At 42.8% G+C, this 13912-nt stretch overlaps 1 protein-coding gene across 1 annotated transcript; it reads right to left on the reverse strand.

The window, feature by feature from the left end:
* Positions 1-11603: 11603 nt before the first annotated feature.
* Positions 11604-13193, reverse strand: LOC130302301 (uncharacterized). Its single transcript, XM_056551693.1, has 3 exons — positions 13092-13193; positions 12018-12251; positions 11604-11888 (listed from the first exon to the last, which is right to left on the reverse strand). The coding sequence occupies exons 1-3, from the start codon at positions 13191-13193 to the stop codon at positions 11604-11606; spliced, it is 621 nt and encodes a 206-aa protein (XP_056407668.1).
* Positions 13194-13912: the final 719 nt, after the last annotated feature.

A 13912-nucleotide genomic window follows, 5' to 3' on the forward strand; every position in this document is an offset into this window, starting at 1 on the left:
TAAGGGGGACAGGGGACTGATTAAATGGACAGGGGACTGGTGAAGGGGGGCATGGGACTGATTAAGGGGACAGGGGACTGATTAAAGGGACAGGGGACTGATTAAGGGGGACTGGTGAAGGGGGGCAGGGGACTGGTGAAGGGGGGCAGGGGACTGGTGAAGGGGGAAAGGGGACTGATTAAGGGGACAGGGGACTGATTAAGGGGACAGGGGACTGATTAAATGGACAGGGGACTGATTAAGGGGGACAGGGGACTGATTAAGGGGGACAGGGGACTGATTAAGGGGACAGGGGACTGATTAAATGGACAGGGGACTGATTAAGGGGGACAGGGGACTGATTAAGGGGGACAGGGGACTGATTTAAGGGACAGGGGACTGGTGAAGGGGGGCAGGGGACTGATTAAGGGGACAGGGGACTGATTAAAGGGACAGGGGACTGATTAAGGGGGACAGGGGACTGGTGAAGGGGGACAGGGGACTGATTAAGGGGGGCAGGGGACTGATTAAGGAGGCAGGGGACTGATTAAGGGGACAGGGGACTGATTAAGGGGGGCAGGGGACTGATAAAGGAGGCATGAGACTGATTAAGGGGACAGGGGACTGATTAAGGAGGCAGGGGACTGATTAGGGGACAGGGGACTGATTAAGGGGGACAGGGGACTGATTAAGGGGGGCAGGGAACTGATTAAGGAGGCAGGGGACTGATTAAGGAGGCAGGGAACTGATTAGGGGACAGGGGACTGATTAAGGGGACAGGGGACTGATTAAGGAGGCAGGGGACTGATTAGGGGACAGGGGACTGGTGAAGGGGACAGGGGACTGATTAAGGGGGGCAGGGAACTGATTAAGGAGGCAGGGGACTGATTAAGGGGACAGGGGACTGATTAAAGGGACAGGGGACTGATTAAGGGGGAGAGGGGACTGGTGAAGGGGGCAGGGGACTGATTTAGGGGACAGGGGACTGATTAAGGGGGACAGGGGACTGATTAAGGAGGCAGGGGACTGATTAAGGGGACAGGGGACTGATTAAGGGGGACAGGGGACTGATTAAGGGGACAGGGGACTGATTAAGGGGGCAGGGGACTGATTAAGGAGGCAGGGGACTGATTAAGGGGACAGGGGACTGATTAAGGGGGGCAGGGAACTGATTAAGGGGACAGGGGACTGATTAAGGGGGACAGGGGACTGGTGAAGGGGGACAGGGGACTGGTGAAGGGGGGCAGGGGACTGATTAAAGGGACAGGGGACTGATTAAGGGGGACAGGGGACTGGTGAAGGGGGGCAGGGGACTGATTAAGGGGGAAAGGGGACTGATTAAGGGGACAGGGGACTGATTAAGGGGACTGATTAAAGGGACAGGGGACTGATTAAGGGGGACAGGGGACTGGTGAAGGGGGACAGGGGACTGGTGAAGGGGGACAGGGGACTGATTTAGGGGGGCAGGGGACTGATTAAGGAGGCAGGGGACTGATTAAGGGGACAGGGAACTGATTAAAGGGATAGGGGACTGATTAAGGGGGACAGGGGACTGGTGAAGGGGGGCAAGTGTTTTATTGAACAGGTGGCCAAGGGTTTTGGTGATGGGAATGAAGGTGCCATATTGTGTGCTTCAAATTGTCTAGAGGTGCCAAACAAAAACATTGGTTGAAGAAATGTGGGAGAGTCTCTGCTTAGTGTTGTAAAATAGTTAGATATAGTGATCTGACAACATGGCTCGTGTTTCTACAATACATAAACTGACATTTGGTATTAAAATTTACATTTTTAAATGCTAATTATTATTATTATTGTACTTGTTTGCACTTGCACTTAAATTATCTGTAATTAAAAAAAATATTTGTTACAAAGATTTTTTTCCTTTTTGTGTACGTTTATGGGGTAAAGGGGAGGGGGGCGGCACAAGGTTAGCTCGCACAGGACACCTGAACACCTAAGGACGGCCCTGATGAGATATATATAAATAAACAGGAGAATACAGCAGCACACTGCTAGCACAAAGATACCGATAAAACATGAAATGCTATCTTGCTACAATGCAGAAAATGAAAAAATGTAGGTGCTTTGCTCATCATTTGGGCAAATAGTTTGGACCATCCCACCATGATAAGGTGACCTCATTGGGACGGACCCTACACTATGAATGTGACTCTGTGTAATCAGTTACCAGGATTGTGAAGTCTGAGACATCCATCACCTTATTATATGGCTGGGGTACAGGAGCCAACATGGAGGTAACCACTCCCCCATATGTATAACCAAAAAAGGATAAGTTGGCCAGCACATACTGGCCAACTTGTATGCCGGGTCCATGCATTAGTTTGGTATCAGTATGTGCTGGCCAACTTATCCTTTTAAGATAGATAGATAGATCGGGGGATTATTATTGTTTATGTTGGTTTCTGTCATTACTTTGTATATTCAGGACTCATAGACTCCACCTGAATATATAGATAGACTCCGCCCCCTTATATAGATAGGGAGATTGAGGGGATTATTATTGTTTATGTTGGTTTCTGTCAGTATTTTGTATATTTAGGACTGATAGACTCCGCCTGATTATATATCATGTCAGCTAATAATGTAAATCCTATAACAAACATGATTATCTCGCTCGGTGGGACTCAAGCAGTGGAGAGGTGTAAACCTTTCTCTGGTGGATCGCAATCTGGCACTGTAAGGAGGCTGCCTATCACAGAAGCACGGATGGCAGCGGGAGTAAAACCAAACTGGTTTCATGCAGAGACAACGCATTTCGCAAGGATCCCCTTGCTTTGTCAGGTCCTGACGAACCAAGGGAATCCTTGTGAAACGAGCTGTCTCTGCATATATTTTATTCAATAAGCCAGTTTGGTTTTACTCCCGCTGCCATCCGAGCTTCTGTGATAGGCAGCCTCCTTACAGCGCCAGATTGTGATCCACCAGAGAACCAGAGAAAGGTTTACATCTCTCCACTCCTTGATTCGCCAGACTGCCATCATTGATGACAGGGACCAGGACCCTAGGCTGCTACAGGGACTGACTCTGAGTGTATACACTCACACATGCGCATTACCGCATTGTGCCTGCAGCGCAACAAGGAAAGGTGAGTGTGCATTCTCACCATTTACCTGAGATCACACTCCAGCATGGTTGCTTTTATTGACAACGGTTTGTGAAATCACGACAATTAGAGAGCGCCTTTCTCTTTTTCTGTTCCTTTTCTATACACGTATTCCTGCTCGGTGGGACTGTAACTCAGAATAAATGCTGGACATATGGATCACAGTTTCTTTTCCGGCAATGGTGCGGATCCCGAGATCTCTGCAGATCGTTTCTCTTCAAGGTCACTTCATATCTTACAATCTTTCCTGCAGACTAATCTTTGCCTGTTTAATTGGAAATACTAGCGAGTATTGTGGAGGCCGCAGGAGCACCATTTCCCTTCAAGCTGACTCTGTTAACCCCTTCATGCCTCCTCATTGTCCAGGAGTCTCTTCTGTAATCTCTGAATTCCACCACAGCCGGATGGACTTAGACTTCTTCCTATTGATGGACTTACACTTCTCCTCATTGATGGACTTAGACTTCTCCCCATTGATGGACTTAAACTTCTCCTCATTGATTGACTTAGACTTCTCCCCATTGATGGACTTAGACTTCTCCCCTTTGATGGACTTAGACTTCTCCTCATTGATGGACTTAGACTTCTTTCCATTGATGGACTTAGACTTCTTACCATTTTTGCACTTAGATTTCTCCTCATTGATTGACTTAGACATCTTCCCATTGATGGACTTAGCTTCTTTCCATTGATGGATTTTGACTTCTTCCTGTTGATGGACTTACACTTCTCCTCATTGATGGACTTAGACTTCTTCCCATTGATGGACTTAGACTTCTCCTCATTGATGGACCTAGACTACTTCCCATTGATGGACTGAGACTTCTCCTCATTGATGGACTTAGACTTCTTCCCATAGATGGACTACTACTCCCCATTGATGGACTTAGACTTCTTCTCATTGATGGATTTAGACTTCTTCTCATTGATGGACTTAGACTTCTCCTCATTGATGGACTTAGACTTCTTCCCATAGATGGACTACTACTCCCCATTGATGGACTTAGACTTCTTCTCATTGATGGATTTAGACTTCTTCCCATTGATGGACTTAGACTTCTCCTCATTGATGCGCTTAGACTTCTCCACATTGATGGACTTAGACTTCTTCCCTTCGATTGACTTAGACTTCTTCCCATGGATGGACTTAGACTTCTCCTCATTGATGCGCTTAGACTTCTCCACATTGATGGACTTAGACTTCTTCCCATTCATGGACTTAGAATTCTCCTCATTGATGTACTTAGACTTCTCCTCATTAATGGACGTAGACTTCTTCACATTGATGGACGTAGACTTCTTCCTATTGATGGACTTAGACTTCTCCTCATTGATGGACTTAGACTTCTCCTCATTGATGGACTTAGACGATCGACCTAGACTTCGTCCATTGATGGACTTAGACTTCTTCTTATTGATGGACTTAGACTTCTCTTCATTGATGTACTTAGACATCTTCCCATTGATGGACTTAGACTTCTTCTCATTGATGGACTTAGACTTCTCCTCATTGATGGACTTAGACTTCTTCCCATGGATGGACTTAGACTTCTTCCCATGGATGGACTTAGACTTCTCCTCATTGATGGACTTAGACTTCTCCCCATTGATGGACTTAGACTTCTTCCCATGGATGGACTTAGACTTCTCCCCATTGATGGACTTAGACTTCTTCCCATTGACGGACTTAGACGTCTCCTGATTTATGGACTTAAACTTCTTCCAATAGATGGACTTAGACTTCTTCCCATTGATGGACTTAGACTTCTCATTGATGGACTTAGACTTCTTCCCATTGATGGACTTAGACTTCTTCTCTTTGAGGGGCTTAGTCTTCTTTCCATTGGTGGACATAGACTTCTCCTCATTGATGGACTTAAACTTCTCCTCATTGATGGACTTAGATTTTTTCCCATTGATGGACTTAGACTTCTCATTGATGGACTTAGACTTCTTCCGATTGATGGACTTAAACTTCTCCTCATTGATGGACTTAGAATTCTTCCCTTCGATTGACTTAGACTTCTTCCCATTGATGGACTTAAACTTCTCCTCATTGAGGGACTTAGACTTCTCCTCATTGATGGACTTAGACTTCTTTCCATTGATGGACTTAGACTTTTCCTCATAGATGGACTTAGACTTCTCCTCATTGATGGACTTAGACTTCTCCTCATTGATGGACTTAGACTTCTTCCAATTGAAGGGCTTAGACTTCATCCCATTGATGGCCTTAGACTTCTTCCCATTGAAGGGCTTAGACTTCTTCCCATTGATTGACTTAGACTTCTTCCCATGGATGGACTTAGACTTCTCCTCATTGATGGACTTAGATTTTTTTCCATTGATGGACTTAGACTTCTCCTTTTTGATGGACTTAGACTTCTCCTCATTGATGGACTTAGACTTCTTCCCATTGATGGACTTAGACTTCTCATTGATGGACTTAGACTTCTTCCCATTGATGGACTTAGACTTCTTCTCTTTGAGGGACTTAGTCTTCTTTCCATTGGTGGACTTAGACTTCTCCTCATTGATGGACTTAGACTTCTTTCCATTGATGGACTTAGACTTCTTCCCATGGATGGACTTAGACTTCTCCTCATTGATGGACTTAGATTTCTCCTCATTGATGGACTTAGACTTCTTCCCATTGATGGACTTAGACGTCTCCTCATTAATGTACTTAAACGTCTTCCCATAGATGGACTAAGACTTCTTCCCATTGATAGACTTAGACTTCTCATTGATGGACTTAGACTTCTTCCCATTGATGGACTTCGACTTCTTCTCTTTGAGGACTTAGTCTTCTTTCCATTGGTGGACTTAGACTTCTCCTCATTGATGGACTTAAACTTCTCCTCATTGATGGAATTAGAATTCTTTCCATTGATGGACTTAGACTTCTTCCCATGGATGGACTTAGACTTCTCCTCATTGATGGACTTAGATTTCTCCTCATTGATGGACTTAGACTTCTTCCCATTCATGGACTTAGAATTCTCCTCATTGATGTACTTAGACTTCTCCTCATTAATGGACGTAGACTTCTTCACATTGACGGACGTAGACTTCTTCCTATTGATGGACTTAGACTTCTCCTCATTGATGGACTTAGACTTCTCCTCATTGATGGACTTAGACGATCGACCTAGACTTCGTCCATTGATAGACTTAGACTTCTTCTTATTGATGGACTTAGACTTCTCTTCATTGATGTACTTAGACATCTTCCCATTGATGGACTTAGACTTCTTCTCATTGATGGACTTAGACTTCTCCTCATTGATGGACTTAGACTTCTCCCCATTGATGGACTTAGACTTCTTCCCATGGATGGACTTAGACTTCTCCCCATTGATGGACTTAGACTTCTTCCCATTGACGGACTTAGACGTCTCCTGATTTATGGACTTAAACTTCTTCCAATAGATGGACTTAGACTTCTTCCCATTGATGGACTTAGACTTCTCATTGATGGACTTAGACTTCTTCCCATTGATGGACTTAGACTTCTTCTCTTTGAGGGGCTTAGTCTTCTTTCCATTGGTGGACATAGACTTCTCCTCATTGATGGACTTAAACTTCTCCTCATTGATGGACTTAGATTTTTTCCCATTGATGGACTTAGACTTCTCATTGATGGACTTAGACTTCTTCCGATTGATGGACTTAAACTTCTCCTCATTGATGGACTTAGAATTCTTCCCTTCGATTGACTTAGACTTCTTCCCATTGATGGACTTAAACTTCTCCTCATTGAGGGACTTAGACTTCTCCTCATTGATGGACTTAGACTTCTTTCCATTGATGGACTTAGACTTTTCCTCATAGATGGACTTAGACTTCTCCTCATTGATGGACTTAGACTTCTTCCAATTGAAGGGCTTAGACTTCATCCCATTGATGGCCTTAGACTTCTTCCCATTGAAGGGCTTAGACTTCTTCCCATTGATTGACTTAGACTTCTTCCCATGGATGGACTTAGACTTCTCCTCATTGATGGACTTAGATTTTTTTCCATTGATGGACTTAGACTTCTCCTTTTTGATGGACTTAGACTTCTCCTCATTGATGGACTTAGACTTCTTCCCATTGATGGACTTAGACTTCTCATTGATGGACTTAGACTTCTTCCCATTGATGGACTTAGACTTCTTCTCTTTGAGGGACTTAGTCTTCTTTCCATTGGTGGACTTAGACTTCTCCTCATTGATGGACTTAGACTTCTTTCCATTGATGGACTTAGACTTCTTCCCATGGATGGACTTAGACTTCTCCTCATTGATGGACTTAGATTTCTCCTCATTGATGGACTTAGACTTCTTCCCATTGATGGACTTAGACGTCTCCTCATTAATGTACTTAAAAGTCTTCCCATAGATGGACTAAGACTTCTTCCCATTGATAGACTTAGACTTCTCATTGATGGACTTAGACTTCTTCCCATTGATGGACTTCGACTTCTTCTCTTTGAGGACTTAGTCTTCTTTCCATTGGTGGACTTAGACTTCTCCTCATTGATGGACTTAAACTTCTCCTCATTGATGGAATTAGAATTCTTTCCATTGATGGACTTAGACTTCTTCCCATGGATGGACTTAGACTTCTCCTCATTGATGGACTTAGATTTCTCCTCATTGATGGACTTAGACTTCTTCCCATTCATGGACTTAGAATTCTCCTCATTGATGTACTTAGACTTCTCCTCATTAATGGACGTAGACTTCTTCACATTGACGGACGTAGACTTCTTCCTATTGATGGACTTAGACTTCTCCTCATTGATGGACTTAGACTTCTCCTCATTGATGGACTTAGACGATCGACCTAGACTTCGTCCATTGATAGACTTAGACTTCTTCTTATTGATGGACTTAGACTTCTCTTCATTGATGTACTTAGACATCTTCCCATTGATGGACTTAGACTTCTTCTCATTGATGGACTTAGACTTCTCCTCATTGATGGACTTAGACTTCTTCCCATGGATGGACTTAGACTTCTTCCCATGGATGGACTTAGACTTCTCCTCATTGATGGACTTAGACTTCTCCCCATTGATGGACTTAGACTTCTTCCCATGGATGGACTTAGACTTCTCCCCATTGATGGACTTAGACTTCTTCCCATTGACGGACTTAGACGTCTCCTGATTTATGGACTTAAACTTCTTCCAATAGATGGACTTAGACTTCTTCCCATTGATGGACTTAGACTTCTCATTGATGGACTTAGACTTCTTCCCATTGATGGACTTAGACTTCTTCTCTTTGAGGGGCTTAGTCTTCTTTCCATTGGTGGACATAGACTTCTCCTCATTGATGGACTTAAACTTCTCCTCATTGATGGACTTAGATTTTTTCCCATTGATGGACTTAGACTTCTCATTGATGGACTTAGACTTCTTCCGATTGATGGACTTAAACTTCTCCTCATTGATGGACTTAGAATTCTTCCCTTCGATTGACTTAGACTTCTTCCCATTGATGGACTTAAACTTCTCCTCATTGAGGGACTTAGACTTCTCCTCATTGATGGACTTAGACTTCTTTCCATTGATGGACTTAGACTTTTCCTCATAGATGGACTTAGACTTCTCCTCATTGATGGACTTAGACTTCTCCTCATTGATGGACTTAGACTTCTTCCAATTGAAGGGCTTAGACTTCATCCCATTGATGGCCTTAGACTTCTTCCCATTGAAGGGCTTAGACTTCTTCCCATTGATTGACTTAGACTTCTTCCCATGGATGGACTTAGACTTCTCCTCATTGATGGACTTAGATTTTTTTCCATTGATGGACTTAGACTTCTTCCCATTGATGGACTTAGACTTCTCATTGATGGACTTAGACTTCTTCCCATTGATGGACTTAGACTTCTTCTCTTTGAGGGACTTAGTCTTCTTTCCATTGGTGGACTTAGACTTCTCCTCATTGATGGACTTAGACTTCTTTCCATTGATGGACTTAGACTTCTTCCCATGGATGGACTTAGACTTCTCCTCATTGATGGACTTAGATTTCTCCTCATTGATGGACTTAGACTTCTTCCCATTGATGGACTTAGACGTCTCCTCATTAATGTACTTAAACGTCTTCCCATAGATGGACTAAGACTTCTTCCCATTGATAGACTTAGACTTCTCATTGATGGACTTAGACTTCTTCCCATTGATGGACTTCGACTTCTTCTCTTTGAGGACTTAGTCTTCTTTCCATTGGTGGACTTAGACTTCTCCTCATTGATGGACTTAAACTTCTCCTCATTGATGGAATTAGAATTCTTTCCATTGATGGACTTAGACTTCTTCCCATGGATGGACTTAGACTTCTCCTCATTGATGGACTTAGATTTCTCCTCATTGATGGACTTAGACTTCTTCCCATTCATGGACTTAGAATTCTCCTCATTGATGTACTTAGACTTCTCCTCATTAATGGACGTAGACTTCTTCACATTGACGGACGTAGACTTCTTCCTATTGATGGACTTAGACTTCTCCTCATTGATGGACTTAGACTTCTCCTCATTGATGGACTTAGACGATCGACCTAGACTTCGTCCATTGATAGACTTAGACTTCTTCTTATTGATGGACTTAGACTTCTTTTCATTGATGTACTTAGACATCTTCCCATTGATGGACTTAGACTTCTTCTCATTGATGGACTTAGACTTCTCCTCATTGATGGACTTAGACTTCTTCCCATGGATGGACTTAGACTTCTTCCCATGGATGGACTTAGACTTCTCCTCATTGATGGACTTAGACTTCTCCCCATTGATGGACTTAGACTTCTTCCCATGGATGGACTTAGACTTCTCCCCATTGATGGACTTAGACTTCTTCCCATTGACGGACTTAGACGTCTCCTGATTTATGGACTTAAACTTCTTCCAATAGATGGACTTAGACTTCTTCCCATTGATGGACTTAGACTTCTCATTGATGGACTTAGACTTCTTCCCATTGATGGACTTAGACTTCTTCTCTTTGAGGGGCTTAGTCTTCTTTCCATTGGTGGACATAGACTTCTCCTCATTGATGGACTTAAACTTCTCCTCATTGATGGACTTAGATTTTTTCCCATTGATGGACTTAGACTTCTCATTGATGGACTTAGACTTCTTCCAATTGATGGACTTAAACTTCTCCTCATTGATGGACTTAGAATTCTTCCCTTCGATTGACTTAGACTTCTTCCCATTGATGGACTTAAACTTCTCCTCATTGAGGGACTTAGACTTCTCCTCATTGATGGACTTAGACTTCTTTCCATTGATGGACTTAGACTTTTCCTCATAGATGGACTTAGACTTCTCCTCATTGATGGACTTAGACTTCTCCTCGTTGATGGACTTAGACTTCTTCCAATTGAAAGGCTTAGACTTCATCCCATTGATGGCCTTAGACTTCTTCCCATTGAAGGGCTTAGACTTCTTCCCATTGATTGACTTAGACTTCTTCCCATGGATGGACTTAGACTTCTCCTCATTGATGGACTTAGATTTTTTTCCATTGATGGACTTAGACTTCTCCTTTTTGATGGACTTAGACTTCTCCTCATTGAGGGACTTAGACTTCTTCCCATTGATGGACTTAGACTTCTCATTGATGGACTTAGACTTCTTCCCATTGATGGACTTAGACTTCTTCTCTTTGAGGGACTTAGTCTTCTTTCCATTGGTGGACTTAGACTTCTCCTCATTGATGGACTTAGACTTCTTTCCATTGATGGACTTAGACTTCTTCCCATGGATGGACTTAGACTTCTCCTCATTGATGGACTTAGATTTCTCCTCATTGATGGACTTAGACTTCTTCCCATTGATGGACTTAGACGTCTCCTCATTAATGTACTTAAACTTCTTCCCATAGATGGACTTAGACTTCTTCCCATTGATAGACTTAGACTTCTCATTGATGGACTTAGACTTCTTCCCATTGATGGACTTAGACTTCTTCTCTTTGAGGGACTTAGTCTTCTTTCCATTGGTGGACTTAGACTTCTCCTCATTGATGGACTTAAACTTCTCCTCATTGATGGACTTAGCCTTCTTTCCATTGATGGACTTAGACTTCTTCCCATGGATGGACTTAGACTTCTCCTCATTGATGGACTTAGATATTTTCCCATTGATGGACTTAGACTTCTCATTGTTGAACTTCTCCTCATTGATGGACTTAGACGATCGACCCAGACTTCTTCCCATTTATGGACTTAAACTTCTCCCCATTGATGGACTTAGACTTCTTCCCTTCGATGGACTTAGACATCTTTCCATTGATGGACTTAGAATTCTCCTCATTGATGGACTTAGACTTCTTCCCATTGATGGACTTAAACTTCTCCTCATTGATGGACTTAGACTTCTTTCCATTGATGGACTTAGACTTCTCATTATTGATGGACTTAGACTTCTCCTCATTGATGGACTTAGACTTCTCATTATTGATGGACTTAGACTTCTCCTCATTGATGGACTTAGATTTTTATCCATTGATGGACTTAGACTTCTCCTCATTGATCGACTTAGACTTCTTACAATTGATGGACTTAGACTTCTCCTCATTGATGGACTTAAACTTCTCCCCATTCATGGACTTAGACTTATTCCCATTGATTGACTTAGACTTCTTCTCTTTGATGGACTTAGTCTTCTTCCCATTGGTGGACTTAGACTTCTCCTCATTGATGTACTTAGACTTCTTCTCTTTGATGGACTTAGACTTCTTCCCATTGATTGACTTAAACTTCTCCTCATTGATGGACTTAGACTTTTTCCCATTGATGGACTTAGACTTCTCTTCATTGATGGACTTAGACTTCTCCTCATTGATGGACTAAGATTTCTTCCCATTGATTGACTTAGACTTTTCCTCATTGATGGACTTATACTTTTTTACACTGATGGACTTAGACTTCTCCTCCTTGATGGACTTAGACTTCTCCCCATTGATGGACGTAGACTTCTCCTCATTGACTGACTTAGACTTCTCCTCATTGATGGACTTAGACTTCTCCTCATTGATGGACTTAGACTTCTCCCCATTGAAGGACTTAGACTTCTCCTCACTGATCGACTTAGACTTCTCCCCATTGATGGACTTAGATTTCTCCTCACTGATCGACTTAGACTTCTTCCCATTGATGGACTTAGACTTCTCCTCATTGATGGACTTAGACTTCTCCTCACTGATCGACTTAGACTTCTTCCCATTAATGGACCTAGACTTCTCCCCATTGATGGACTTAGACTTCTCCCCATTGATGGACTTAGACTTCTCCTCATTGATGGACTTAGACTTCTTCCAATTGAAGGGCTTAGACTTCTTCCCATTGATGGACTTAGACTTCTCCTCATTGATGGACTTAGATTTTTTTACATTGATGGACTTAGACTTCTCCTCATTGATGGACTTAGACTTCTCCTCATTGATGGACTTAGACTTCTCCTCATTGATGGACTTAGACTTCTCCTCATTGATGGACTTAAACTTCTCCCCATTGATGGACTTAGACTTCTCCCCATTGATGGACTTAGACTTCTCTTCATTGATGGACTTAGACTTTTTCCCATTGATGGACTTAGACTTCTCCTCATTGATGGACTTAGACTTCTCCTCATTGATGGACTTAGACTTTCCCCATTGATGGACTTAGTCTTCTCCTCATTGATGGACTTAGACTTCTCCTCCTTGATGGACTTAGACTTCTTCCCATTGATTGACTTAGACTTACCCTCTTTGATGGACTTAGACTTCTCCCCATTGATGGACGTAGACTTCTCCTCATTGACTGATTTAGACTTCTCCTCATTGATGGACTTAGACTTCTCCTCATTGATGGACTTAGACTTCTCCTCATTGATGGACTTAGACTTTCCCCATTGATGGACTTAGTCTTCTCCTCATTGATGGACTTAGACTTCTCCTCCTTGATGGACTTAGACTTCTTCCCATTGATTGACTTAGACTTACCCTCTTTGATGGACTTAGACTTCTCCCCATTGATGGACGTAGACTTCTCCTCATTGACTGATTTAGACTTCTCCTCATTGATGGACTTAGACTTCTCCCCATTGATTGACTTAGACTTTTTCCCATTGATGGACTTAGACTTCTCCCCATTGATGGACTTAGACTTCTCCCCATTGATGGACTTAGACTTCTCCTCATTGATGGACTTAGATTTCTTCCCATTGATGGACTTAGACTTCTCAATGATGGACTAAGACTTCTTCCTATTGATCGACTTAGACTTCTTCCCATTGATTGACTTAGACTTCTCCTCATTGATGGACTTAGACTTTTTCCCATTGATGGACTTAGACTTCTCTTCATTGATGGACTGAGACTTCTCCTCATTGATGGACTTAGACTTCTCCTCATAGATGGACTTAGACTTCTCCCCATTGATGGACTTAGACTTCTCCTCATTGATGGACTTAGACTTCTCCCCATTGATGGACTTAGACTTCTCCCCATTGATGGACTTAGACTTCTCCCCATTCATGGACTTAGACTTCTCCCCATTCATGGACTTAGACTTCTTCCCATTGATGGACTTAGACTTCTCCCCATTGATGGACTTAGACTTCTCCTCATTGATGGACTTAGACTTCTCCCCATTGAAGGACTTAGATTTCTCCTCACTGATCGACTTAGACTTCTTCCCATTGATGGACTTAGAGTTCTCCTCACTGATCCACTTAGACTTCTCCTCACTGATCGACTTAGACTTCTTCCCATTGATGGACTTAGACTTCTCCTCATTGATGGACTTAGACTTCTCCCCATTG

Source organism: Hyla sarda, unplaced genomic scaffold (assembly GCF_029499605.1).
Source record: "Hyla sarda isolate aHylSar1 unplaced genomic scaffold, aHylSar1.hap1 scaffold_116, whole genome shotgun sequence".
Classification (NCBI taxonomy): domain Eukaryota; kingdom Metazoa; phylum Chordata; class Amphibia; order Anura; family Hylidae; genus Hyla; species Hyla sarda.

What these genes read in the sequence shown, in the direction of transcription:
- LOC130302301 (XM_056551693.1), bottom strand. Translation starts at nt 13,193, where the DNA reads ATGGGGAGAAGTCTAAGTCCATCAATGAGGAGAAGTCTAAATCAGTCA. An exon ending in GTCTAAGTCCATCAAAGAGG is followed by an intron (nt 12,252 to 13,091) that starts GTAAGTCTAAGT and finishes ATCAATGGGAAG; the next exon opens with AAGTCTAAGTCGATCAGTGA. An exon ending in AGAAGTCTAAGTCCATCAGT is followed by an intron (nt 11,889 to 12,017) that starts GTAAAAAAGTAT and finishes AATGGGAAAAAG; the next exon opens with TCTAAGTCCATCAATGAGGA.